General features: G+C 44.4%; 1 protein-coding gene across 4 annotated transcripts in view; it reads left to right on the forward strand.

The window, feature by feature from the left end:
- The window catches only part of CLEC16A (C-type lectin domain containing 16A), a 212,605-nt gene that overhangs the window by 9,544 nt on the left and 177,200 nt on the right, over positions 1 to 25,861 (forward strand). For all 4 annotated transcript variants that reach the window (XM_054589574.1, XM_054589577.1, XM_054589576.1 and 1 more), the window contains exons 2-9: positions 2,435 to 2,563; positions 5,661 to 5,794; positions 11,042 to 11,190; positions 14,383 to 14,488; positions 16,184 to 16,307; positions 19,127 to 19,301; positions 20,856 to 20,909; positions 24,444 to 24,557. In XM_054589574.1, coding sequence (XP_054445549.1) covers positions 2,435 to 2,563; positions 5,661 to 5,794; positions 11,042 to 11,190; positions 14,383 to 14,488; positions 16,184 to 16,307; positions 19,127 to 19,301; positions 20,856 to 20,909; positions 24,444 to 24,557 — 985 coding nt within the window. The remainder of the gene's footprint in view (positions 1 to 2,434; positions 2,564 to 5,660; positions 5,795 to 11,041; positions 11,191 to 14,382; positions 14,489 to 16,183; positions 16,308 to 19,126; positions 19,302 to 20,855; positions 20,910 to 24,443; positions 24,558 to 25,861) is intronic.

The following is a 25,861-nucleotide window of genomic DNA, read 5'->3' on the forward strand; positions in this document are numbered from 1 at the left end:
ATGGAGAGACAGATCGTTTCCTATAGGCAAAGGTGGCAGAGTGAATTTATCCCCCTGTTTGTTTAATCTGTACACAGAAAATATCATGTAAAAAACTGGTCTAGATTCAGAGGAAGGAGGAATGAAAATTGGTTTAAGAAATAATAACTTAAGATATGCACATGATACTATCATGGCAGAAAGTAGCAATGGTTTGAAATGACTTCTGGTGAAAGTGAGAAGGAAGTGAGAAGAAAGCAGGTCTTGCATGTGAATGTCAAGAAGACCAAAATCATCACTACAGAAGGAATACATAACTTTAGCTGCAAATCATGACTACAGAAGAAGTACACAAATTTAACATAGTAAAGATACGGAAATTGTTCAAGATGTTGCTTACCTTAGTTCAATTGTCAATTCAAATGGGAACTGCAGCCAAAAAGAACTCGATAGAAGGCTGAGATTCAGAAGAGCAGCAATGGAAGAATTAGGGAAGATCACCACAAAGATATGTCCTCAGAGACCAAGGCTAAGATCATCCTTGCCCTCGTATTCCCAGTTACTATGTACAGATGTTAAGGATGGACAGTGAAGGAGGCTGGTAAGGAAATGATTGCTTTGAAATATGGTGTTGAAGGAGAGATGTGTAGATACCCTGGACCACCAGAAAGATGAACAAGTGGGTCTTAGGGCAAATTAAGCCTGAAACATTGCTGGAGGCAAAAAAAAAAAAAAAATCGACAAAAGTGAAGCTGTTCTGCTACTGGGACACTGCGAGAAGGCAGAGTTCTTTGGAAAAAGACAATAATGCTGAGAAAAATAGGTGGCAGCAGGAAAAGAGGAAGACAAATATGAGATGGATTAACTCCATAAAAGAAGCCATAAGCCTGCGTCTACAGGAGCTGAGTAGGGCTGTTGAGCATAGGACATTGTGGGCATCACTCTTGCATGGGGTCACCAGGCGTCAGAGCCGACTCAACAGCGTGTAACACACCTGGAGTCAGTTCTGTGGCTCTGGGGCAGGGAGCTGGAATCTGCAACTTAGGTGATTCTGAGGGAGGTGTCCTGTGAACCACAGTTTGAAAAACTCTGCTCTTTGGACCTCTTGGGGAAGATGAGTCAAGGTGACATGAAGACAGAGAATCACGAGTGAATCATCCAGTGATTCATCCCAGGCTGAACCAGTGCTGTGGACTTACCTGATTCCGGAGGGAAACTGGCATCTGCTCCCACGTGAAGCCCTGTCTATAAATTTGGGCCCAGGTGTTGGAGATTTCTATTTTTGGAGGGCTATTCCTGTTATTGTATGGCAGAAGGTTCATGTAGTTTCAAATCAAAACCCAGCCCCCTTAAGGAGCAGATTGCTCCTTATTGTTCCATCTGAAAGATTCTACCTCTTACAGCTTACACATTACATTTTTAGAGATTTTCGATGGGACAGTCCTATCTAACCTTTCCCTGTCTTTCTCTCACCAGGCCCCAATTGAAGGGGGGCCATCAAAGAAGTCAGGAAGTGACCCTTTGCCTTCCCAAGTCTGAGGCTGTCATGACAGCACAGGTTACCTCAGTCTGTGAGTCCTACTGATGCCATCTCTTAAAAACTGTGCCAGGTGGCAATCCCAGGACACCCAGCCAGGCTGCAGTGCCCAGCACTGCTTGGGACTGGCCTCAGTGATTCAGTCACTGTCACCACCAGCAGAGGGCCTCAAAGACAGGCCTGGGCCTTCCTGTCTCTGTCCCAGGAGCTGGCATAGGTCTGGAGCAAGGTAGGCCTTCCAGGACCATTTCGGGGGTGAAATTCAGTGCCATAGTCTCAAGCCCACTTGACTTTGTGAATTCAATAATCTGCACTCAGGAAATAAGATCAGTGCCCTGCAAGTAACCCACTTCGTGGGAGCCATCAGTTCTGATGGGCGATCTGTGCTTTGTGGGGAATTACGGACAGTCCAAGGGTCATCTTGTGATTGCACGGGATTTTTACCCCACGTGCTGGTTTTGAGCCTTCCCTAAACTGTGACTGCGCCTCATGCAGATCTTGTGTTAAGCATTCAGACCAGAGCCCTATGTCTCCACTTGCTCAACTAGCATCACTCACAGTTGGGGAGTATGTGAAAAAGGCCAATGCCTGGTCTTTTCTCAGTCCCCCTGAATCTGCATCTCCAGATCGGCTCCCATACGCCCACCTTATCCAGTTCTCCAGGTGATTCTCTTACGTACTCAAGTTTAAGGATGGCTGTCTTCAAGGGCTTGATCATTCTCTCGCCTCACTTTGGGTTGGTGTGTCCCTGGTTGTCTGCCATTTTTCTTGAATGTTAAGTTCTGTCTCATCTGAATGGGAATTGTGCTAACTGTATCTGAAAAAGCATAGCCATATTGTTGCCCACATGTTACTAATGGTCATTAGCCTGGCTTTCATTTGAGCTGGTAATCTTTACTTTTCTTTCCTTTCTCTCAGGTACCTGTACCATGTTTTGACCAAAAACACCACAGTCACAGAACAGAACCGGAACCTGCTAGTGGAGACCATCCGCTCCATCACCGAGATCCTGATTTGGGGAGATCAGAATGACAGCTCTGTGTTTGAGTGAGGGTTTAATTTTACTTCTTCCTTTGAATATTTTTCTAAATGCATATCATGAGTCATTGCTGATGATGTCAGAATTTGATGCCAATTTGGGTTTGTACAGATATTTATATTCTTTACCTATATAATAGGGAAGTTATGGAAATGAGTCTCTCTAGAAAGTCTGAAAATATCATAGATAATTTTTCTAGTAGTGTCTGATTACCACCGCCAAGGAAGGTGACAGTATCCTGAGTAGTTAGACTCTAGGTGAACTGGGGGAGACAGTAAGGGCAAACATTTGTTGTGTTTACTGATGGGCCAGGCATAATGCCAAGCTCTTGATGAGATAATCCCCCTACATTTCCCAGTGACTCCAGGGTAGAAGCCTTGTTGTCCCCATTTATGTGTATAGGCACACAGCGGGCAAGTGTTGAAGCAGCACCTCATACCAGAGCCCACGGAGGGGTTTATCCTTATTCTCATACTTTCTAGGTGAGCAACCTTAGGCCAGCCTCAGTTTACTCATCTTTAAAGGAGAGAGAAAGTTCCCTGCCTAGTGCCTGGTATAGAGTAGGTACGAAGAAATGTTAGCAGTTCATTAAAAAAAAAGAAAAAAAAGAGGTGTCTCCATTGCACGGTTAAAAAGCAGAGGCCATAAATCATGAACTACTTCCCCAATAGACTTGTCTCAGCATCTGAGTGCAGCAGAATTTGGATTATGACAACCACCAGGCAGATTTTATTTTTATATAAAATAATCTCAATTATAAGTATTGAGGTCACTTTTAAGACCATTAAAAAAAAAATAAGGTATTCTATTTCTAACATGGCTTCCTATTAGATATCCTGATTTTCTGAATAGCTCTCTGTTTTCGTCAGTAAGGTTATCTAAGATAAAGCTACTTGTGGAAAATGAAAACCTGTGACACCGGCCATGATCCCCAAAGGAAAGCATGAGTAATAGAGTGAGGTGCTGCTTAAAAATGGGACTGGCTTCCGTTAAGGCTCCCTGGGGGTTGGTTGGTGGGTTGGTTGGTGGGTTGGTTGGTGGGTTGGTTTCTGTTTTTGGAAATGAGAGAGACCCTTGTGTTAAAGCTTAGAAACCGAGTCCCATTTTCTAGAATGGACTTCCGTAGTTCATCTGTCAGCTTAGAAAAAGTCCTGAGCTCTTAGAGGCCCAGTGATTCTTAAATGGCTGCCTAACAGAGCCCCCAAAAGAATTTGTTTTTAATATAATTTTTTATTTTGGAGTAGTTTTAGATTTACAGAAAAGTTGTGAAGATAGCACAGAAAGTTTCCATATGCCATTCCTGTTGTTTCCCCCATTGTTAACATCTTAGATTACCAGGGTACATTTCTCAAATTTGAGTAGCTGACATTGGTAGCTAACTATTAAGTAAACTCCAGACTTGAATTGGATTTTGCCAGATTTCCATTAATATCTACCTTTTGCTCTAGGATCCCAGTCCAGGCTCCCACAGTGACTTTAGTTGTCATATTTTCCCACTTTGCTCTGTTCTGTGACAGACAGTTCCTTAGTCTTCTCTTGTTTTTCATGACCTTAACAGTTTTGAGGAGTACGTATCCCACCAGGGAGTGTGGGAATTAAGCTCTACCTTCTGGAAGGGAATAGTATCTACATACACTATTTGAAATTCTCCTGCATGGAAGATTTGTTTCTTCTTCCCGTTTATGTATTTATTCCATCATTTATTTATATCAACATGAACTTATGGATATTTATTTTATACTTTGAATTATAATCCAATACTGTTATTTATTTTGTTGCTGAATTTGTTCCAGCTTTGGGCATTGGAAGCTCTTTCAGGTTGGTTCCTATGTCCTTTGACATGCCCGCATTGTTTTATTTTTGAGCACTTTCTCCCTTTCTGGTACTATAATATGCTCCAGGTTCATCTTCTATTTTTTTCTGTCCCAGCCCTAGAGTTAGTGATTTTTTCCAGGGAGCCACCACACTCCTCCAGGGCGTTTTTAAAAATCCAGGCTCTTGAACTTCACACTGGACCTAGCATTGATCTCTGGGCAAAATCTAGGTACAGGCATTTTAACAAGTTCCCAAGGTGGTCATCATTGTGCTGCAGTGGGCTTGTTGTGGGGTCCTTGGTAGACAAGGTAAATAAAATAGATCAAATGATAGGAATATCCTAGGGGTCACCGCGAATGGCTACCAGAATCAGAGCTGGAAAAGATTTTAGGGATCTTTTTTAGATAATTTATTCATACACTTACTGTTTCATGGATATAAACAGAAGTTATGCTGCCCACGATCCTGCTACTGTGAAACTGACAAATGAGGGGAAAAAGTCACCAAAGCTAAGGCAACCAGCAGATACATGTTTCTGCATCGATTTGTTTGGAGTATCCCAAATGAGAGGTTATCTGCTCTTAGCTAGAATTCAGAGACCACGTAACTAGAAACATCACTTTCTTCCTTTAAAGAAAGGCATTAGGGGGTTCTGTCTTCCCCAAAAGTCAGTGCCCCAGGCTACATGCAGACAAATGTCCTGTCCAGAACAAGAAAGGCAAACGCAGACTTGGAGACTCCCTAGGGTCTCCTACCACCATGTTAGCATCTTCTGTTTCCTTCCCATTCCTTTCCTATCCATTCTGCAGATATGGAAACTGTATACTTGACAAATTGGAAACCAAAACTCTTAATATTAGCATTATTTTGCTCCTTTGTAGGGAATTCCCATTGTTAACACTCAAAGACAGGGAGAGCAAAGGAAAGTGACTTAGTAAGGAAAATGAAGGATGTAAAATATTTGATGAAAAATACTGCTTACCAGTTTTATAAGCATGGAAAGATTACTGTGTAGCCATTTAGTAGGTAAAGATCTTTCCCTTCCTGTCAGAAATCTAGCACTGTTCTTGCATTCTGGGAAAAGAGCTTGGAAGGTTGCATTTGCCCATCCAGCATCCGGGAGGCTGGATAGCACAGAAGCTAAGGCTGTGCAGGTGGCATGGTCTGGCTTCTCTGCAAATGCCTTTGGGGGATGGGGGGTACACATGTGTGCTATGCATGGAACTAGAGAATGATTTGAATTTCCAAATGTGGAAACAAACCACTGATGCTTTCCCATTCTCTCCCCAGCTTCTTCCTGGAGAAGAACATGTTTGTTTTCTTCTTGAACATCCTGCGGCAGAAATCTGGCCGCTATGTATGTGTTCAGCTGTTGCAGACCTTGAACATCCTCTTTGAGAATATCAGTCACGAGACCTCACTTTGTAAGGACAATTCTTGACACCTGCCCCTGCACTGCTGAGTGTCAGCAGCTTGTAGTTTGGCGTGTTTTTTGTGTTGTTTTTCAAGTGTCTGTGCTTACTGTGTATCTTAGTGTGCTGGGCTGCCATGGCAAAGTACCCCAGACTGGGTGGCTTAGACAACAGAAATTTACTCTCTAAAGGCTGGAAATCCACCGTGTGCCTGCAGGGTTGGTTTCTGGTGAGGGCTTTCTTCCTGGTCTGTTGATGGCTGCCTTCTCATTGTGGCCTCACATCTTTCCTACCTGCGCACAAACAGAGTTACGGTGTCTCTTCCTTTTCTTCTAAGGACACCAGTCTTACTGGATTAGGGCTCTATCCTATGACCTCATTTAACTTTAATTACCTCCTTAAGGCCTTATGTCCACATAAGGGGATAGGGCTTCCACATAGGGATTTGGGGGACACACAATTCAGTCTACAATTTAATGTTTTTCCCTGTGTGGTGGTGCTGTGAAGGGCTAAGGGAGGGTTCCCTATTGCTGAGTGATTCTTGGGCATTTGCATTTCTTGTTTATAATTTATTACTAAAGAGCTGGAGTCATTCAGCCAATAAAACAATCATTGGAAGCAGCGGGGGAGGAAGAACTCAGCCACAGAGCAAGGTGTGGGCCAAAGTATGTATGGGCTTTGGCACCTACCCAACTGGCACATGTATGACTCAGAGCTTATTCCTTGTCCTCACTAAGCCTCTGGTTCTTCATCTGAAGCAACCTCCCCCTGAGAGGCAGGTGCTGGCGCTGCCCTCATTTAACACCCAGAGAGCTTAAGTCACTGGCCTAAGGTGACAGCTCTAGCAATGCCAAAATTGAGAAGGCGTTCTGCCCAGTGAGTTAGCTCAGTGGTCCTTAACTGGGACTGATTGTGCCCTGGCAGACATTTGTCAACGTCCAGACGTTCTTGGTTGTGGTAATGACGGTGGTGGTTGCTGCTGGCATCTCATGAGTGGAGAGCAGGGATGCTGCCAAACATCCTGTAATGCACAGGACAGCTCCCTCAACAAAGAATTATATAGCCCAAACTATCAACAGGGTTGAGGGTGAGAAACTCTGATTTAGTTCCTAATCTTCAATACCTGACCATTAGCTTGTTATTCCAAGATGACCATACCAAGCCTCAGGCCCTACCCACAGAAATTAAGAAGGAGAAGGCAAATGCCTGCATGTCTATGTCAGAGGCAGGCTTTATATCTCCACAATAGGTTAGAAAATAATTTCTGATGGATGGGAGGAGGTAGAGATGTCATTGGCATTCCTTTGGGGAAGAAGAGGTAAAAAAGCAGGTGAATTGTGGCTCTCAGAAGTGACCACTAGATGGTGCTGCTGCTCCGAGAGACTCCTTACACTGCCTGATGAATGTGAGTTGACTCACGCTCCCTAAGTGGTTTCCCCTGTTAGCAGCATTTGTTACACTGGATATGAATTATGTGTGGTTTCTGAAAACTCCAAGAGGGGAAGACCCAGCTGAGTGGTGCTCAGATTCCAACTAGACCTCAGGCCAGTTCTGCCACATGTTCTGTGTGTAGTGCTCTCTGCAGTAAATTCTCCAAGCAGCGGTGGAGATAATGCTAGTACCTGGGGGATGGAGTGGTTTGAGGATAAAGTATGACAGTGTGTTTGCAGAGCATAGTACAAGGTCTTGCAGATAGATAGACGTGTCCAGAAGAGTTGGTTTTATCATTAAATCTAGCATTCCCCCATATGTCTGTTCTGTGGTAACCCTTTCTAAGCCCAGGCTACTGGATTAAAGATGCGGATAGAAGAATTAAAATTCTGGGGTTTCTGGATCAGATGGCTTTTCTTATATTATGCCTAAACAGGGTGCACTTCTATAAGGAACCTAGGCAGATGCCACTGGCTTTATGGGGAATACACCAGAGTACTTTTATAAGTCCTGCCAAAGTGGCAGAGATCCCTTTTTTTTAATAGAAGTTGGATAAATGGGGGTAAGAAGATAGATGACTTTTGCTTTTATTTTTATTTTCTAATTATAGAAAGAGAATATCCTCATTATGAAGCAACAACCAAAAAAAAAAAAAATCAAACATTACAAAAATAGAGAAAGCAAAAGTTCTGTAGAATCTCAGCCTATCAGTTCAGTGTACACATACCATTTTGCTGTTTGTTTTATTTTTGCTCAACCTACTAGTGTGTCTTAGACCTTTTGATTGTCCGTTCATGCCTTCTTACCTAGTTTGGTTCAAGACCTGCATTTCGCTGGGCCGTAACTTATTTAACTTGACCATGGGCATTTAGGTGGTTTCCAGATTTTCACTATTACAAGCAGCCATTTCACAAGTGCACCTGTTGCCTGTTGGGTTTGGTGACCTAAGTGACAGAAGGCCTGAGAGACTGAGATTACTTATAGACTCCTGGGTTTATTATAAAAGGGTACCACAGAAAGTCGGCCACATAGTGAGGGGGTAGGAGAAAATTCCCAGCCAAATAATAGAGGCACCTCTGCTGCCCCCATGGTAGCCCCCACCACCCACAGAATCATCTCGTGGAGGCCTCGGAAAAGCCCCTGCTGGGCAGTGATCGGAGCATGTGGCTTTTCCAGCTCAAGAATGCAGCCCAAAGGCTCATGAGTGAACATCTGAAGCCGCCAGCATTGGTGTCTATGCCTCTGGGGGGCCGGAAGTCACTAGCCAGTCACAAAAAGACTCAACATGACATCTCAACAGTCCCTTCTCCAGCTTGCTCATTCATCCCCATCCGTAGCCACCATGACAGAATGAGAAAGAAGTGCTCTAGGCATCAGTATCACCTGTGCTGCTTGTTACACGTTAAGGTTCTAGGTGGGTAGTTTGTGGACTGTTCAAAGCATGGGATACTATATAGCAAAAGGAAAAAAAAGAAAGGAATGAACTCATACCACTGTGTGCAACAATGTGGATAATTCTCAGATGTGATGAGTGAAAGAGGCCAGACAAGGAGCATGCATACTATGTGATCCCATGCATATGAAATTCAGGAGCAGACAAAACCAGTTTATGATGATGGAAGTCAGACTAGGGCTTGTCTTTGGAGAGTGAGTAATGACTGGAGAGGGGCATCAGGAGCCTTCTGGGCAGCTGGAAATATGCTCTGTCTGATCTGGGTGGTGCTTATGGTGTCTGTATTTGGCAAAAATCCATCAAGCTGAACACCTAAGATTTGTGAGATGTGTATGTATCAGTACCTAGGTACATGTACTTACCATTCACATATGTGTACATTTCCACATATATCAAGCTGTACACCCAAGATTTGTGGAATGTGTTACCTCACTCTTAAACAGTAAGGCTCCCTTATCTGCCTCAATAATTATTCTGACCAGGAGATTATGAAAACTGTTCTAAGAGTACAGACTTCATACCCTGCCTGGAAAGCCAGAATACCCAGGGTGCTTTTCTGAATGCAGTGGCCTTCCCAGAGAGCTGGCTTCTGAGGTAGAGCCAGTTGTGGCCCATGCCATAGCCTCTCATGACCCTGAGCTTCCGATGGCTCTTTGCGTTGTGTTTGGTGATTCCAAATAGTCTTTTCAGTAATACTTTGGCCCATGTTAGTTATCTCTTTGGCTCCAAATAACTTAATGGTTTATTTTCCAGTCACCCAAGAGCAACTGTGTTCAGTCCTGGGAATATGTTAGTGGAGATTATGAATTTCCAAATGATAGTGATAAGAATAATGGCAGCTGACATTATTGAGTGCTTACTTTCTGTCCCTCACTGTTCTTAGTGTTTTTTATGTATCATCTTTAATCTTCACAATAGCCCTGTGAGGAAGGTACTGTTATTTCAGTTTTCAGACAAGGAGACCAGGGACCAGGGAGGGTAAGCAGTTTGCCCAAGGTCACCCAGCTAGGATGTGTCAGGGGCAGTATGGATCTAGGTCCACATTTGAGCCTGGTGCCTCTCGCACACGAGGGTTTCTTAACACAGAGTCAGAGAGTCCCGGGCCCACTCTGAGATCTGACTAGGGATCAGCGCGGGGGCCCAGGATTCAGCTTGTCCGATTAGCTCCTGGTGGTGCAGTACTGCTGGTCTTGGAGGACCAGGCTTGGAACCACTTCACATACTGCCTTGTGTCTACCTGTAGGTACAGATGTTGATTGTTCTCTGCCTTTACCCACTTGTGGGGAGGCAGCTGGGGTGATGCAGAGCTTACAGGCTGGCAGCCCAGAGGGCAGATAGTGGGTACAGCAGAGCCTATTTTGCAGGGTGGCTGGTGAGGACTTAGAGGAGAACGTGTCCAGCAGGGGCCCAATGCCAAGGTCATGAACTGGAGGCCCATGGGGCACAGCTGGTCTACAGACTGTTTTTGCAGGGCAGCACAGCTTTAAAAACTAGCCTATCTAGTGACCAGCACTGCAAAATCAGGAGATGCAGCATTAAAATCTGTTACCCAGCTTGCGTTGCGGAATTGGAAACCCCTTACCATGCTGAGCCTGCATTTCTGCAGGGGCCAGTTTTCAGTTGGCCCCAGTGCCTCCCAGTTTTCATCTTTGGCCCCATTAGTGATGATATTAATACAGGCTTTGATGTGGGACTTGGTTCAAATCCCATCTCTGTGACTATCTGTCTCTGATTCCTGGGGCAGAACTGAACTTTTTAAACTCACATGTAAAATGTAAAGAGACCTACTCTCCAGTATCACTGTGACAATTACAGTGTAAAGCACTCAGCCTAGTGCCAGGCATGCAGTAGGAGTTCAGCATTTAGTGGCTTTTATGAAATCATGTTGCCACATAGGGAGGAAAAAAACCGTATGCGTGAGGCCCTTTGGGGCATTCAGGGATGATGAGGTGACTTTTGATGGCAAAATGGGGCAGGCTTTTATGAAATATGGTGCTTTTTACCCTCATCTGTGGGTCGTTTCCGAAGTGCCCACACACCAGCTCTTCTGCCGCACTCCCAGTTCTGTGTTGAATTGTGCCGTCAATGAAAAACATGTTCAGGTGCTCTTTTCTGTTTGGTGTGGGAGGGAGGGGTAGTCTGGGCCCTTCTCTGGCATTGCTTTTGAACTTTCTAGTGATTATGCATAGTAAATGGTTTATTTTCTGATTAAAGGTTAAGCTGCTCCCTATTAGCTTGTTTAATCCCACCACCCCCCGCACTGGAAGCTTGACTGGTTTGGGTATATTCACATGATCATTGGCTTGTTACCTGATTTTCTCTGCTTGTCTTTCCTCCACCATGAATTAACCTGTTGTTTTTTTTTCTCCCTCTAGATTATTTGCTCTCTAATAACTATGTAAATTCTATCATTGTCCATAAGTTTGACTTCTCCGATGAAGAGATTATGGCATATTATATATCATTCCTGAAAACACTTTCATTAAAACTCAACAACCACACTGTCCATTTTTTTTACAATGAGGTAAGTAACTGCCTGATGGGTGCATTTGGATGCAAAGCCAGCTGGTCAGAGCAGCGCCTTCTGTCTGGGTGGCCTTCTATCTGTTTACAAAGCAGTTACGTGCTTATTCTTTCCTGATTTTCATAGCAACAGTGCCTGGCCTTGGCATGCTAAATTTTTTTTAAAATTTAATGTTACCTCTCTGTTTTTTGATGTAAAATTCAACTAGTGCGAGCTGAGAGCATTGTAGTTGGTAGCGAGAAGTGCTTGGAAGTTGACTTGGGAGTCATGTTGCCCTGTGGGAAAAATAGGAACTCCAGTGAGACCCAGTTTTGCCACTTCCTGCTGTGTGACCTTAGAGAAGTCCCAGTCCCCTGAGCCTCTGTTTCTTCTTCTGAGAAATGGGGATGATAACATATACCTTGGAGGTTTTTTTCCAGGGATTAAATTAAGTGAGATGATGCCCTCAAAGCACCTAGTACACACCTGGCTCCCTAAAGTCATAGCTATTGCTATTCTTTACAAGCTAACATCCCTGGTAATCCTTGGGAACATTACTAGAAATTTAAAGAAATAAATTGTTGTTCTCACAATTAAAGAAGTAGCTAGAACAGACCCTGGCTGGTGTGGCTCAGTTGGTTGGAGCATCGTCCCATAAACTGAAAGGTTGTAGCAGGTTCAGTTCCTGGTCAGGACACATGCCAAGGTTGTAGGTTCAGCCCCTGGTCAGGGAGCTTACAAGAGACAGCCAAAGATATGTCTCTCTCACAGCAGTGTTTTTCTCTTTCTCTCCTTCCTTTTCCTTCTCTCTAAAGTCAATAAGCATGTCCACAGGTACAGATTACAAATAAAAAATGTAGCTTGAACAATAGGTCAATCTGTCTCGTACCAAAAGGTACAGATGCCGACTGTCCTGTGGCTAGTTCATCCTGTGGCTCAACCACTTCATCAGGGACCCAGGCTTTTCCATCTTCCTGCTCTGCTGACTGTACAGTAGGCATCTTTCCATAGGCTCGACCCCTCATGGTCTCAGAATGGCTGCAGCAGCTCCAAACATCACATGCTCACATGGCACTGCCAAAAAGCCTGATGAGATCACTTCCCTTTCTGGTCTCTTACTTCCAGAAAACTTCTTTCCCAGAAGCCTTCCAGCAGACTTCCTCTCATGTCTCCCTAGTCAGAATGTGTCACATTTATCATACAGTGTGTCTAGCATTTGGGGGTGGCCTGGCAGGACATTTCTGGCTTGGTATTTTGTGGTGCTGCAGTCATCTGAAGGCTGGATTGGGATTGGAGGATCTGCTTCCAAGGTGGCTTGCTGGCCAGTCAATTCTGGCCATTGCCGGGAGGATTTGTTACTAGGTTTCTCCAGGGATTGTTTGAAGGCCCTCAGGGCACGTTGGCTGGCTTCCTCCAGAACGAATGATCCAGGAGACCCAGACAAGCTGTATTACCTTTTATGACCCAGCCTCAAGGAAGCCACACACCATCACTTTTACCGTATTCTTTAGTCCGCAGAGGACCAGCCCTACTTTACTGTAGGAGAAGACAACACAAGTATGTGAATACAGGTTAGAATTGCTGGGCCATCTTGGAGGCCAGCTATCACACAGCCATGTGCTGTTTGCCTGGCAGGTAGCTTCTGATTGATGGTTACATAATGCGGTGCAGCCTGTATTTGAAGTCGGACCGTAGTCCCAAACATATCCTCTGAGTTTGGGCAGAATCCATCTAGCTGTTCCCATATGATATGGAAACAGTGGCCTGAACCTTGATTTCCTTTGTCTAGATTAGTAATGGGGAAGAGCTGGCCTCAGGGAACAATTACTAGCTTCCAATCATAAAAACTGTGTGGCAATTTGAAAAATATTGTGTGGCCCAGTACCTGGTACATTGTAGGTGCTCAATAAACATATTCAGCAACCAGGTAGATGACCTAGCATTCTGAGGGGCTCTCCCAGGTGGAGGAAAACCCACCTGCGAAGTTCAGATCGGAGAGAGGAACAGACTCTCCCTTTTTCACTCATATGCAGCTGGGCTTCTGTGCACCCAGCTAGGAGGGTAGGACGCTGGGATTCTGGGGCCAGAGTGATGGTTCTGGAAGAAGATCCTCCTGGTCACCAGAGGAGTGGTAGGAGAACCGTTTTTGAGGTGGGCTTGGTTTCCTCTTTTATGTGGGCCAGTAGGGTAGCTACCAGTGGTTGTCAAGTGAACACTTGATTTCTAGCGCTCAAAATCATGTGTGAGCTTGCTTTTTTTTTTTTTTTTTTTAAATTAGACAGTTGTCACCTCGCTGGAAGTGGCATCTTCCCCACTCCCTCACTGCGTGTGAGTGCTCTCTAGTTGGCTCTGGAGCCATGTGGACAAACCGGCCAGAAGAGGGCAGCCAAGTATGCCACCAGAAGTTCTGTTCCAGGCTCAGGTCTGGTGCTTTTCAGGCTCCAACAGTGGAGTTCTGTGGTTCTGAACTGTTTTGGTCTGTTCTGATGATTCCTTTTTAATGTCAGAAGATTTCTAAGACCTTCCTCTGCCATTATAATGTTTATACTTTCCATTTTTCCACATAGAGGAATATACAGGGTGGGGAAAAGGTAGGTTTACAGTTGTATGTGAAATAGTTTATTTTTGTACTACTATTTATCAATCATTGCATTATTTTCCATACAAACAACCATAAGCCTACTTTTGTCTCACCCTGTGTAATACCTAGGAGAGATTCTGAATGTAGTAAAACTTGACACTTGCCCCTTTTCTCCTTTCTTTCTTTCTTTTTTTCCTTTCTTTTTTATTTTTTTAGCAGTATCTAATAATAACTGGCATTACTACTGAGTGCTTATTACGTGTCAGGTTGCTGGGGTTAGCATTGTGTTGGAAATACCCCATTTAATCCTATCAGTTATCAAGTGGTAATTATTTATCCCTATTTTCTAGATGAAGAAACAGAGGCTTAGAAATATTATGTCACACAGCTACAAAGTGGCAGAACAGATCATGAGCCCGGGTCTGAACCCTTTTCTAGTTCTTCCATGGTCTCCCCTCCCCGTCCCTTCCCACGTTCCCCATGGGGAGTGAACCACTGACATTTTAACATCCATGTTGGTAACTTTTTTTTTGTTTTTTACTGAAGTCTCTGATAGGATACAGAAAGCTGAGGTTGGGGACATGCCTGTCTTACCCATTTGTAACTCCTTCTTGGTACTTCTTTTGTTTTAGCACACTAATGACTTTGCCCTGTACACAGAAGCCATCAAATTTTTTAATCACCCTGAAAGCATGGTTAGAATTGCTGTAAGAACCATCACTTTGAACGTCTACAAAGGTAAGTTTTCCTTATGATTTCTACCTTGGCAGCTAGTGCTTGTTCTCTGGAGTCTATAATCCAATTCTCTGGTGATAATTTATTTTAGCTGTGGTTGCTTGTCTCACAAAAGGTTTGTAGTCACTGAACACTTTGCTGACCCCTTACAGAAATTTTTGTACCACTGTCTTTTCCCTGCTCACTTGGTTCTGCATGTTAAAGTCTTAGTGCTGACACAGAAGTAGTAGTGTCCTAAGAGAGGCCCATGTGGGACTTGGAGCAGCCACATGATAATTAAAGTAGAGTTGTCTTTTAAATGTTAGATTTAAATTTTTGTGTTTTGGCCTATAAAATACACTTCCCGGGGGGTGTGTTATCTTTAAATAATGTGTAAGAGCATTTCACATCACAAACAGTAGGGGGCAATATTGTATTCTCAACCTGCTGCAAAGCTGCCTTTCTTTCAAGATGTACTTAATGCTCAAATCATTGCCTCCAGGAGAAAGCCTTCCAGGGCTCCCTGCCCACACCAGCACAAAGGCTGGCTGCATGCAAGTTCCCTGACCTGGAATTGCCCTTCAAGGCGATGCCTTCTTTGCCTAAAGCTGGGGTTATTTTTCCCTGTAATCAACACACTGGAGCTGGGACTATTTTCTCAGGCACCAAAGGTCTTTGACCTTCACAAATTAGGATGTTATTACTTGAGACAACCCCTAATTGGGTGGAGGCAGGAGTGTCTCAGGGACTCACTGCAGCCTAGTTCTGGGACTGTGTTAAATCGAAGAGCCTTTTAAAGAGCTCAGTGGGACTTACCCAGAGGTTGTGATCTGAGGGATTGACAGCAAAGTCAGCCCTCAGACAGATTTTCATTGGCTTAGGTATTTTTTTGAAAAAAGACATAGTTGCCAGTATTTAAAAATTAGAAGATCGTGGGTAAAAATCTAGATTTCTGACTTGAAAATGTAGATTTGGCTCTTCTGGGCCCACAGTCCTGCAGGGTGGTGGTGAGCCGGTGCTGAGAAGCAATTGCCCCTGTGGGGTGTGCTCCCCAGGTCACAGGCCAGGCCTGCTGGCTTCACTCACCGAGTCTTCGGCCAGCCCAGCAGGCTTCTGAGTTTGAGACCTGGTCCAGGCTGCGCTTCTGCTGCCTCCTGTTACCTGTTTTCTCTTGTTCTCTTCTAACCTGTGTCTTTCCGTTTAGATGCCTCCTGCCCTAGCTTTCTCCCTCTGAGCAGCTGTCTCACCATCCCAGTTCCTAACCCTGTTAACCGTTGTCTGTTTTTTGCCTTTCCTTCAATGACGAGTTCCGTGTTCCTTATTCCAGTGTCATGTAAGTTATTAACCTCTGGTTTTTCACTTTCTTAACTTATCATTACATGTAAACACAGGAAACTTGCTTGAGAATGATATAGCTTTCATTGTAGTCTAGCTTAACACACCGCTGATAAGTAGGCTTTCTAATGCACTGTTAATGTTTAGCCCAGTTAATTAATTTTATTAATCATAAAAATTGCATAAGAACTGCCTTGACAAAGATAGTTTTATGAATAAGATAACCATTTTCAGATATTTTCAGGAAAGACAAGAGATTCAGATCATAATGGTGGGCTTTTTCATTATTTGTTGCTGCTGCTGTTGTTTTTAAATCTCCCCCAAGTCACTTTTGGTAGCTTGACTCTTTTTTTTTTCTTCTTCTTCTTTTATGAATTTTCTCAGTGGATAACCAGGCCATGCTACACTATATCAGAGATAAAACTGCTGTCCCTTACTTCTCCAATTTGGTCTGGTTCATTGGGAGCCACGTGATCGAACTTGATAACTGTGTGCAGACTGATGAGGAGTAAGTAATCAGCTTCTTATGCAGCTTGTGGGGTGCTTGTGAGATAGACAGAGTGGTCAGGGGAGAGTTTCTTTTTCATCGAGGAAGAATAAACATTAGCACAAAACTTTACTTGCTTATGTGTCAGCAGAATATGGACTTCCGTACTCTAAAAGGTCCCACCCATCACTCTACTTTTTATAATAGTGGAAAATTGGAAACATCTCACATACCTCCCAGAGGGGATTAGGGTTAGTGAATTCATTACCCCGATAGATGGGGCGCTAGGCAGCTGGTAAAAACATTAAAATGATCCATCAGCTGGTAAATGGATAAACAAAGGGTGGCATTTGGATTTGATAAAATCGTATTCGGCAATAAAAAGGAATGAAGTACTGATACCTGCTATGGCATGGGTGAACTTGGAAAGCATTATGCTCAGTGGAAGAAGCCAGTCACAAAGGACCACATATTGTATGATTGCATTTATATGAAATGTCCAGAATAGGCAAATCCATAGAAACAGAGAGTAAATTCGTGGTTTTCCTGGACTGGAAGGGGGAGATTTATCAGGGAAATGGAAAGTGACTGACTATGAGTATAGGTCTTTTTTGAGGGGAGAGAAGTAAAAAAGTTCTAAAATTGTGATGAAGGTTGGATAACTCTACAAATATACTAAAACCCATTACATTTTGTAATTTAAATGGGTGAATTTTATGGTATGTGAATTATATCTCAGTGTATCAATTTAAAAAAAAAAAAAGGTTAAGATGGTAATTTGGGCCCTACAGTGATGAATGGAAATTTCAGAGGATTTCTCAAATTCAGCACTGTTGGTCTTTTGAACTAGCTACTTCTCTGTGCGGGGGTGGGGGCTGTCTTGCACATTGTAGGGTATATTTAGCAGCATCATGGCCTCTACCCATTAGATGCCAGGAGCACCCCTTTTCCAGCTGTGAAAACCAAACATGTCTCCAGACATTGCCAAATGTCTCCGTTAAAATTGCTGTCAGTTGAGAACCAATGTGCCAGAGCGGCAGCATTGCACAGACCTGGTGAGAGGCACACCAAGAAGGGGTCAGGACAAGAAAGGGGACCTGGAAGGGGGTGTCCTAGGGGGAGAGGGGCTAGAAAGAGAGAATATTCAGTCTCATATTGAGAAAGAAGCAGGGCTAGGTGGATGGCAGATCTGATGGAGCATTTGGGAACGTACCGGCCCGTATGGATAGGAACAGGTGTAGATGTGAAACATAAGGAGTCACTTAACTTCCCAAAGAAAAAGTTATAATGGAAAGGAAATGAACCCCTAGCCCTCTGTTAGACTCTGCAGTGAACAGTTACAATAATATCAACACCAATTGCCAATGACTGTTGGGGGGAAAGAGCAGAGGGAACACAGAGTTCTGTCATAACATCATGCATAATGGTTTAGTCACAAAGTAGAAGTTCTCACAGATTTTATAGAAATACGGGAGGAACTATCCACAGAAACTGAAAGAGTTAAATACTGCCTTCTCTGGAGAGTGGGTAGGAGTGGGGGAGGCTGGGCCAGGAGCTGCTCCTTTTAATTATCAGCTTATCAGCACTATTTGATTTTTAAACCCACCTGCATATATTACTTTGATACGATTTTTTTAAGTAAAGGTTTAAAAAGTAAAGTGCATTATATATCCTGCTAAAGAAAAATTTCCACGGTATTTTCAGTGTGGCAAAAGCTTGTGAAACACTGTGCGTAAGTGTTCTGTGTCTCAAGTGGGCAATGGGTTTCTGGTTCTCATTATATTATTGGGCTTTACAACATGTATTTACCATAGATACTTACTAAATATCTTATTAAAGTATAATAAGGAATAATTATCCAAAATTATGTAAAAGAAGCAAAATTGATCTTAATTTTACTTATTTTTTAAAACTAGAGATGGTTAGATGTATAACACCTGCATTTTAGATATGACTATAGGGAGACAGCACTGTGGGAAAACAGACTGTAGGGTCACAGGTCCCAAAATATCATCTGTTAGTGGTGGGTGTATAGGAGACTTTGATTTTCCTTTTTCTTTTTTCTTTTTCTTTTATTTTCTTTTTTAATTTTCTGTCTTCTAACATGGCCATCTATTAGTTGAATACTACAATCAAAATGTCTTACCCTATCTAGATTGCTCTTTGCAACAGATACTGCTTCGGGGGCGGGGTGAGGAAAGTGTGCCCACCAGTGGTTTTAGGGGCTCTGCCATCCTTGGCGAGGTTGAGACTGTGGGGCCCAACCAGCATGTCTGTTGTTTCACTGCAAGGAGACAGAGACCTTCTGGGGCCTGGGGTGGGATGTTATGTCCTTGCACTCTGCCCCACATATGGTCAGGGCCAGTGGGTCCCACGCTGCTGCTGAGACATGCTTTTTCTCTTCAGAATGCCTCCGGAGCATTTTAATTAGCAAAGATTTATTGCTCCATTAATACTGCTTATCTTGGAAGCCAGGGGATCTTGCCACATTGGCTAGGCTACTCTTGTGAAATGGCTTGCTAAGAGCTTAGCTGGTTTTTGCTTTCTTTACCCATCTTGTTTTGTGATTGTGTTGGTGGTGGAGGGTAACTTATACTGAGGACCCCCAGAAGATGTGGGGATCCTGGGAGTCCCCTAAAATCATTCGATTAGAGTAGACCTGCCTGTTTTTCCTTTGTGCCTCCCACTAGTAGGACCAGGATAGGTGTCTCATGAAACAAATTCAGTATTTGTTGTACAAGCAAATGCACCCCAGTGACCTAAGTCTCTGGCCATTGATTCTAGACCCAAGGGCTTTGAGCTTCTGATTCTAGGCTAAGGTGGTAATTTTTTATCGGCAGGCACAGGAATCGGGGAAAACTGAGTGACCTGGTGGCTGAGCACCTGGACCACCTGCACTATCTCAATGACATCCTGATCATCAACTGTGAGTTCCTCAATGACGTGCTCACAGACCACCTGCTCAACAGACTCTTCCTGCCCCTCTATGTGTATTCACTGGAGAACCAGGACAAGGTGGGTATGGAGACCTGGGCCTATAGTTCCTGCAGGTTGAAGGTCATCTTCAGAAGGGAAAAGAACAGTCACCTCAAATAGGGCTGAGCTTTGCAAGGGGCCAAGGCTTTGAGCCAGCGAGAGATTCTTTCCAAAGCCCGCTGGTTGTCTTTTCTTATCCCTTTATTTCCTGAGAGTAGTTGGGAGGGGGGGCTCTGTGTGTGTGTGTGTGTGTGTGTGTGTGTGTGTGTGTGTGTGTGTGTAGGGGGTTGTTAGACTGTAAAAAAACTGTAAAAGTGAATGAGAAAAGAATACTGACATCAGAATGAAACAGGAAACCTCTACGAATTTAAGTTTTTGGCTTCTGTGCATCCTTCTCTTGAGGTGTTTTCATCCTTGGTAACTTTTTCTGGAAGTTGTCAAGGCTAATTGATTTGGAGAAGATCCAGTCAGCCACAAAACTTGCACAAAAGCACAGAATGGACAGGAAGGGATGGAGCGCACTTATGAAAAGTTCCCTGGGCAATGACTATCCCCAGTTAGCAGGCTCACACCCCCTCGTGGGGAGACCACCTGTTAAAAGTGCACATCCTTAGGTGCTTTCCCCCCTCTCAGAGGTGGTGCTGGTCCAGTGGGTCTGGGGTGGACCAGAAATCTCCATATGTAACCTGCCCTCCTCCCTTCCCAGGGGATTCTGAGCTGGTGGTTCTGTGCTTTCCCCATGAGAAGTTTGGCTTGAGGGGGTAGAAACCTTCTGTCTAGTCCCTCCCAGAGTAGAGGGGCAGAGGACTCAGCAGGAGGTGGGACAGAGCCAGCTAGTTACCTGCAGGGGCTTCAGCCTCTGCTGATGTGTCTCACAGGGGTGTAGCTTTCTTTGTGGAGATGGAAGGTGGAGGTTATTACTAAAAATAAGTAAACGGAAGAAAATGATAGCCCTAGCTAAATCTAGCAGAGGCAGCTCTAGGAGGAAGACAGGAAGCATGCAAGTGGCTTTTTCAGACCTGGGTTCGAATTCTGTCTCTTCTCTTTCTTTACTCTGTGATCTCGGACAAGGCAGTTAACCTCCCTGAGCAAAAGAAGGCTCTTCCCAGGGTTGGTGTGAGCTGGAGCTCGCTGAAGCTCACTACAAATGAGGGGCTTTTATGAGGCTGCAGTGCCCCAGTCTCTCCCTGCCCCATTTTGAAAGCTCTTCCTGAGAACAGGCCTCTGGGGGGCCTTCTTGGCAGGCCAGGCCTTGGATTCTCCATGCCCCAGCTGAGGGAAATTAACCTTCTTGGTAATTTAAGGAGCCAGTTCTTCTTTTGGGTCCAGCCTCTGATCCATGACTAATGGTGGAAGATTTCTCAGGTGGAAAAATCATGGTCTTGCAAATGGTATTGAATGGGATTAGGTTCCGAATTTCTTTTGCAGAGCGGACTTTGTCTAGCACCAGGCCAGAATAGCTCAGGGTCCTGGGGGAACTCGGGGACAGGATGCCTGTCCTCTGGACAGATGGCTTTTGGCTGCATGTATTTTGTGCCACTCAGTTGTATGATCTGGACTTCTCTCTCTCTCTCTCCCCTCAACCTTCACTAGGGAGGAGAACGGCCAAAAATCAGCCTGCCAGTTTCACTCTATCTGCTGTCCCAGGTATGTGTGATCGATCATATGCCCACATCCCCACCACATTCACATTTAGGGGGCCTTGGAGTGCTGCTGCCGCTCAGAAATTTCCCAGGTCACATTGCCCTGTCTTCTTTCTCAGTGTCCTCCATCTTGAAAATCTTGAAATAAAATAAAAGGAAAAGGGGTTCTGTTTTCTAGACACTGAGTAGAGGTGCCAATGTCTTCGGTATGGTAGTGGATGAAAATTTAACCAGAAATGAAAAATAAATCTAACCTGGCACTGAGGTAGTTGAGTTTTACCATGGGGACTGAGGTTTCCAAAACAACCAAGGAGTGTTCTAAATGCCCTGGAAATGTGGACTGTCTGGGTCTTATTCATGGCATTTTGAATTTTAGCCCCAAACTGCAGGACTCCTTGTGTGTATACATGCGGTGACCCTGGTTTAACAAATTTCACTAATGAGGCAGTTTTTAAAGGCTTTTGTCATGGTTCTAGTTCCCAGATTACCTTCTGGAAGGTGTCTTGTAGCAGCCTCAGTTCCCAGATTTGCATCTTGAGCCAATTTGTCTGCCTCCCCCTCTTAAGTGTGTTTCTTTCTCATAATTATGTAATATTTACAAGAAGGGAAAAACTCCATGGTGACCCAGTTACATAACTTGAAAAATATTTTTATTACAAGCAGGCCAGACTTTCAGGCCATCTCATTAGACTGTCAAGTAGTCAAACGTTTGACCAGAGCTCTGTTCTCACTTCTGCAAATGGCACAGGTATTTATTTGCTTTGCTGAGAGAATGTCCTTCTAACTTGGTCCCTGGGCCATTTTCAGTTTAAGGTGGGGCTGTCTCCCATTGGCCTGAAGAGAGATACAGACCCGGCCTCCTCCCAGCAACTCAGCTGATCGGGATCCACAGTGGCCTGCTCACTGTTCACTCCTGGAGTCTGATTCTAGGGCCTCTGTTTGCTTGGAGGTCTGCACTGGTGCTGACTCCTTCTGAATGCCTCTCTGTGTGACGAGCTCAGTGCAAACCCCAGCCTCTCCTGGCAGCTTGTTCCACCGCCTCATTACAAATCCACCAGCATCTCCCACTTGGGATTCTGGGAGTCTGGTGGGACCCAAGCAGGCCAAATGCTCAGCCACAGGAATCTCATGGAACACACCCTCAGGACCCTTCAGCTGTTGAAGCATTGCACAGGCAGGGTCTCCTCTGAGAAGTAAGGGGTCAGACCACACCTTTACTATGAGAGCCCCTTTCCTTCTGTATCTTAGTGAAGGACCAGCAGCTCAGACACCTAATTACTTGTTTCAGTATTTCACAAAAAGTATAGCTTGTAATTTGGTACACCTCAACCTGAGTAGCAGAGCCCTTCCTCCCCTGCGTTTTCATTTCGCTTTATTATAATGTTGCCTAAGTGTGTGAAGACCTCGAAACAGGTATAAATCCCATGTCCTTAAGCCCTATGTCGAAGCATCCTTACCAATTATTTTACAGGGACAGCCACGAAACCAAGAAAATTCACATTAACGACATTAATTTAGTATGACGGGATTTTGTCCTGCTGAATCTAAATTGCCACTTGTAACAAGAGTGGGGCGCAGAGAAGCTGGCTCAGCTTTTTGAGTCTGGCCTGCAGACACTTCCACATACCATGCAGTGACTGGCTCTCCCCTAACTTTTCTCCATCCAGAGCCCAGGAAGGAATGAGCCCTGTGTGCATCCATAGGTGGGAATTGGTTGGTCTTAACAGGTGCTCACTGAATGTGGACTAAAAGAATACTAAATGGTCATTAAGGTCACATTCACACAGGTGCGCAGTAGGTATTTGTGGAATGAACTCGGTGATTGGGTTTTTTTGTTTTGTTTTTTGCGATTAAGTGTGGCAATAATTTGGCCACGGTGAAGGTGAGAAAACTTATTTTCCCTCATCACCATAATTGCCAACAGTTCAATGCCTGCCACAGCCCTAGACATTGATGAATTCATGTGATTATACTAGATAGTCTTTCTGATAGAAAAATGTCTTCCCAGTGTTTTAAAAACAGATGTGCCTTCTGTTTGTCTGTTTGCTTTTAGGTAGGTACTGCGTTTTGGCTACTTTGCCTGTACCTTAAATTTGAATTACATTTATTTTTTTGAACAATATGTTCACCCTATTCAAACAATACAAAAGGACATGTCTCCCATTGGCCTGCAGAGAGATGCAGACCCGGCCTCCTCCCAGCAACTCAGCTGATCGGGATCCCTCTGACCCCTCACCCTCCAGGCACCCAGTCCCACCGCCCAGAGGCAGCCTGTTTCTGTTTCTGCGTTTACTTTTTTTTTTAACAATATTTATTTTTTTTTTAAAAATTTTAAGTTAAAAATTTCAAACTGGTAAAAACCAAGTTTTCTTTCTATTTTCGTCAGCCCCCTGATTTTTATTCCCAGAGACAACTGTAGTTACAGGGTTTTCCTCTGTCCTTCCAGAAATGTTTTCCTACTAGGGGTTTTCAACTGGGGATGATTTTTGAACCCCTCAGGGGGATGTTTGGTAACATCTGGAAACATTCTTGGTTGTCATAATTAGGGTGGGGGATGCTACTAGCATCTAGTGGGTGGAGACCAGAGATGCCGCCAAGTATCCTACAGTGCACAGGACAGCCCCCACAGCAAAGGATTGTGGCCTGACAGTAGTGCCAAGGTTTAGAAACCGTGTTCCATATATATGTAAACGAATGCAAATGTGTGCACACACCCTTTTTATAGACAAATAATAGATAACCCCACACTGTACTACACCAGTTTTGCCTTTACATTTTAAAGCAAAGTAGCAGGTGTGTCTGAACCAGCTTTGTGAGCCAGTTTTGAATACTCTGATTCCTAAAGCCATTCCTCTGAATATTGGGCCACAGGGTAAGGTAGTGGGGCCATCCCAGGGGGCCCAGGGCCTTCTGATTTTGCATCCTGGCACAACTAGGTCTGTGTCTGGCTTGTGTGGCTTTTCTTCCCCATAGTTTCCACACCTACCCACACTGCCATGGGATTCTGACGTGCCGAAGCCCACTGCAGGGGTCAGTGCTCGTTCCAGTGATGGACCTCTGTGGAGCTGACCCTTGGCTGGGTCCCTGATTGGAACAAGACTAATGAGCCCCTTCTTTCTGTATATCTGAAGTACTGAGCTTGTACCTTCTAATCTTTATCATTGAATTTAATACTGAAATGCCTGCGGAGAGGAAGGAGTGTGCTAGTTTGGCTGTTCCTTTACCAAGTTGCTTCACTTCAGCTGGATTTGGCCTCACCCAGCCATGAGGGACAGCCTTGCTTTTAATGCATTTCCTTCCGCTCAAGAGCAGCCAGCCAAATAGGCAACAGTGTGAATGAAAGGGCGGCGGCGGGGGTGCCTAGGAGGAGAAATGTGTAACTGATTTCTCCTGAATGTGACCCATTCTTTGGTTTTTGTATCACAGGAGTTGCTGCTTATCATGGGACTTGTGTAACCCAGTAGTGCTGCAGATCAAGGAAGGAATGCAAATGCAATTTGCACGCTTAAATGCAAATCCACTTCTTCTTTCTCATCAGGTCTTCCTCATTATACATCATGCACCCCTGGTGAACTCGTTAGCCGAAGTCATTCTCAATGGTGATCTCTCTGAGATGTACGCTAAGACTGAACAGGATGTTCAGAGAAGTTGTGTAAGTAATTAGTGTTGGAACTGTTTCTAGACCTTGATAAGAAGCCATGGCTCATTTTGTTAACCTACGTTTCTCTAAAACCAGAAACCAACATTCTGCTTATAGCATCAGTGATGTATAAGTTCGTCTGGGATTCAGGGAACCTAATTGGAGTCTTGAAATGGGTACCCAGGAATATCTGAGGGTCTGTACTAAGAATAGATTCATTGATTGTATGTTATTGAATGTGGAGTAGTACTGCTCTGGGCCTCAGGTTGTATATCTGTGAGGTACTGTTATGGGGACAGAATGAGAGAATACGTTGTCTAAGGCACAAATAGCAATAGAGGCTGAACGTGAAACATCTATGAAGACATAGGCCACACGTGGGGGCAGTAGGAGTAGTAAGGACTGAGGCAAATTGGAGAGTGTATACATCCTTTGTGAGCAGCTGCTGTTCCACCCCAGCCTGCAGTCATTCTGCAGGAATGTGGATGCAGTATTTCTAGGCTTTCTCGTGTTTCCAGAAAAGCTGGAAATCTGCATTTTGATGCAAAATGTCACAAGTTTTAAATAATCACTCATCTGTGGCCTAAACAGACCATTTTGTGGTCTGTGCATGTTTGTGCATTTTGTGCTCAGCTAGAGAAAACCACCGGATGACCAGTGTAATGACTCCTCCTGAGGCTTTCCCAGCTTGGCTTCTGTGTATCTTGCCTGCCTTCACTGCCCTCTTCCTGCTTATATATGCCAGGCTCCAGGCTACCTTAGTACTGGTCCAGCTTGCTTTTTTCCCAGTGTGCCCATGCTTCTGCCTTTGTACCTGTGCTCTTACCAAACCCCAAGTCTGGAAGGCCCTTGTTGCTGGTTCCCTCTTATCAATGATCTTCCCAGCTTAAGCAGCTTATGGTAGGCGTTTTGTTTGTCATTGTGTTGGCTGCTGCATGGGCTCAGCGAACGTGTCTGAGATGAGCCTGGTATGTGGGCACACAGGTAAAAGGCTGGCCTTGCCCTCAGGCAGTCAGCTCTGTTGCCATATCTGAAGGAGTGGATGGAGGGTTATCCTGTAGTATGAAAGGCCAGGACTGTATGGGGTAACATTACAAGAGTCCCCTGTCCTTCTGGTTTTTCTGGTGTTCGGCTGCTTAGCCAGGCCATTTTGGTCTTTAAGGGAGCATTCTAGCCTCTGAAAAGGTGTCCAGAAACTTTCTGTCCTTGGTGGTGGTGGCATTAGTTCAGCTGAATTGAATGGGCCTTTTCATGGCCCCTGTCTGGCCCATCCTCTCTTTGATTCATTCATTCAGTGTTTCTTAAGCCCTTTCTTT

The sequence above is a fragment of the Pteronotus mesoamericanus genome, unplaced genomic scaffold, assembly GCF_021234165.1.
Source record: "Pteronotus mesoamericanus isolate MK-2021 breed Mesoamerican mustached bat unplaced genomic scaffold, CSHL_Meso_final scaffold_167, whole genome shotgun sequence".
Classification (NCBI taxonomy): domain Eukaryota; kingdom Metazoa; phylum Chordata; class Mammalia; order Chiroptera; family Mormoopidae; genus Pteronotus; species Pteronotus mesoamericanus.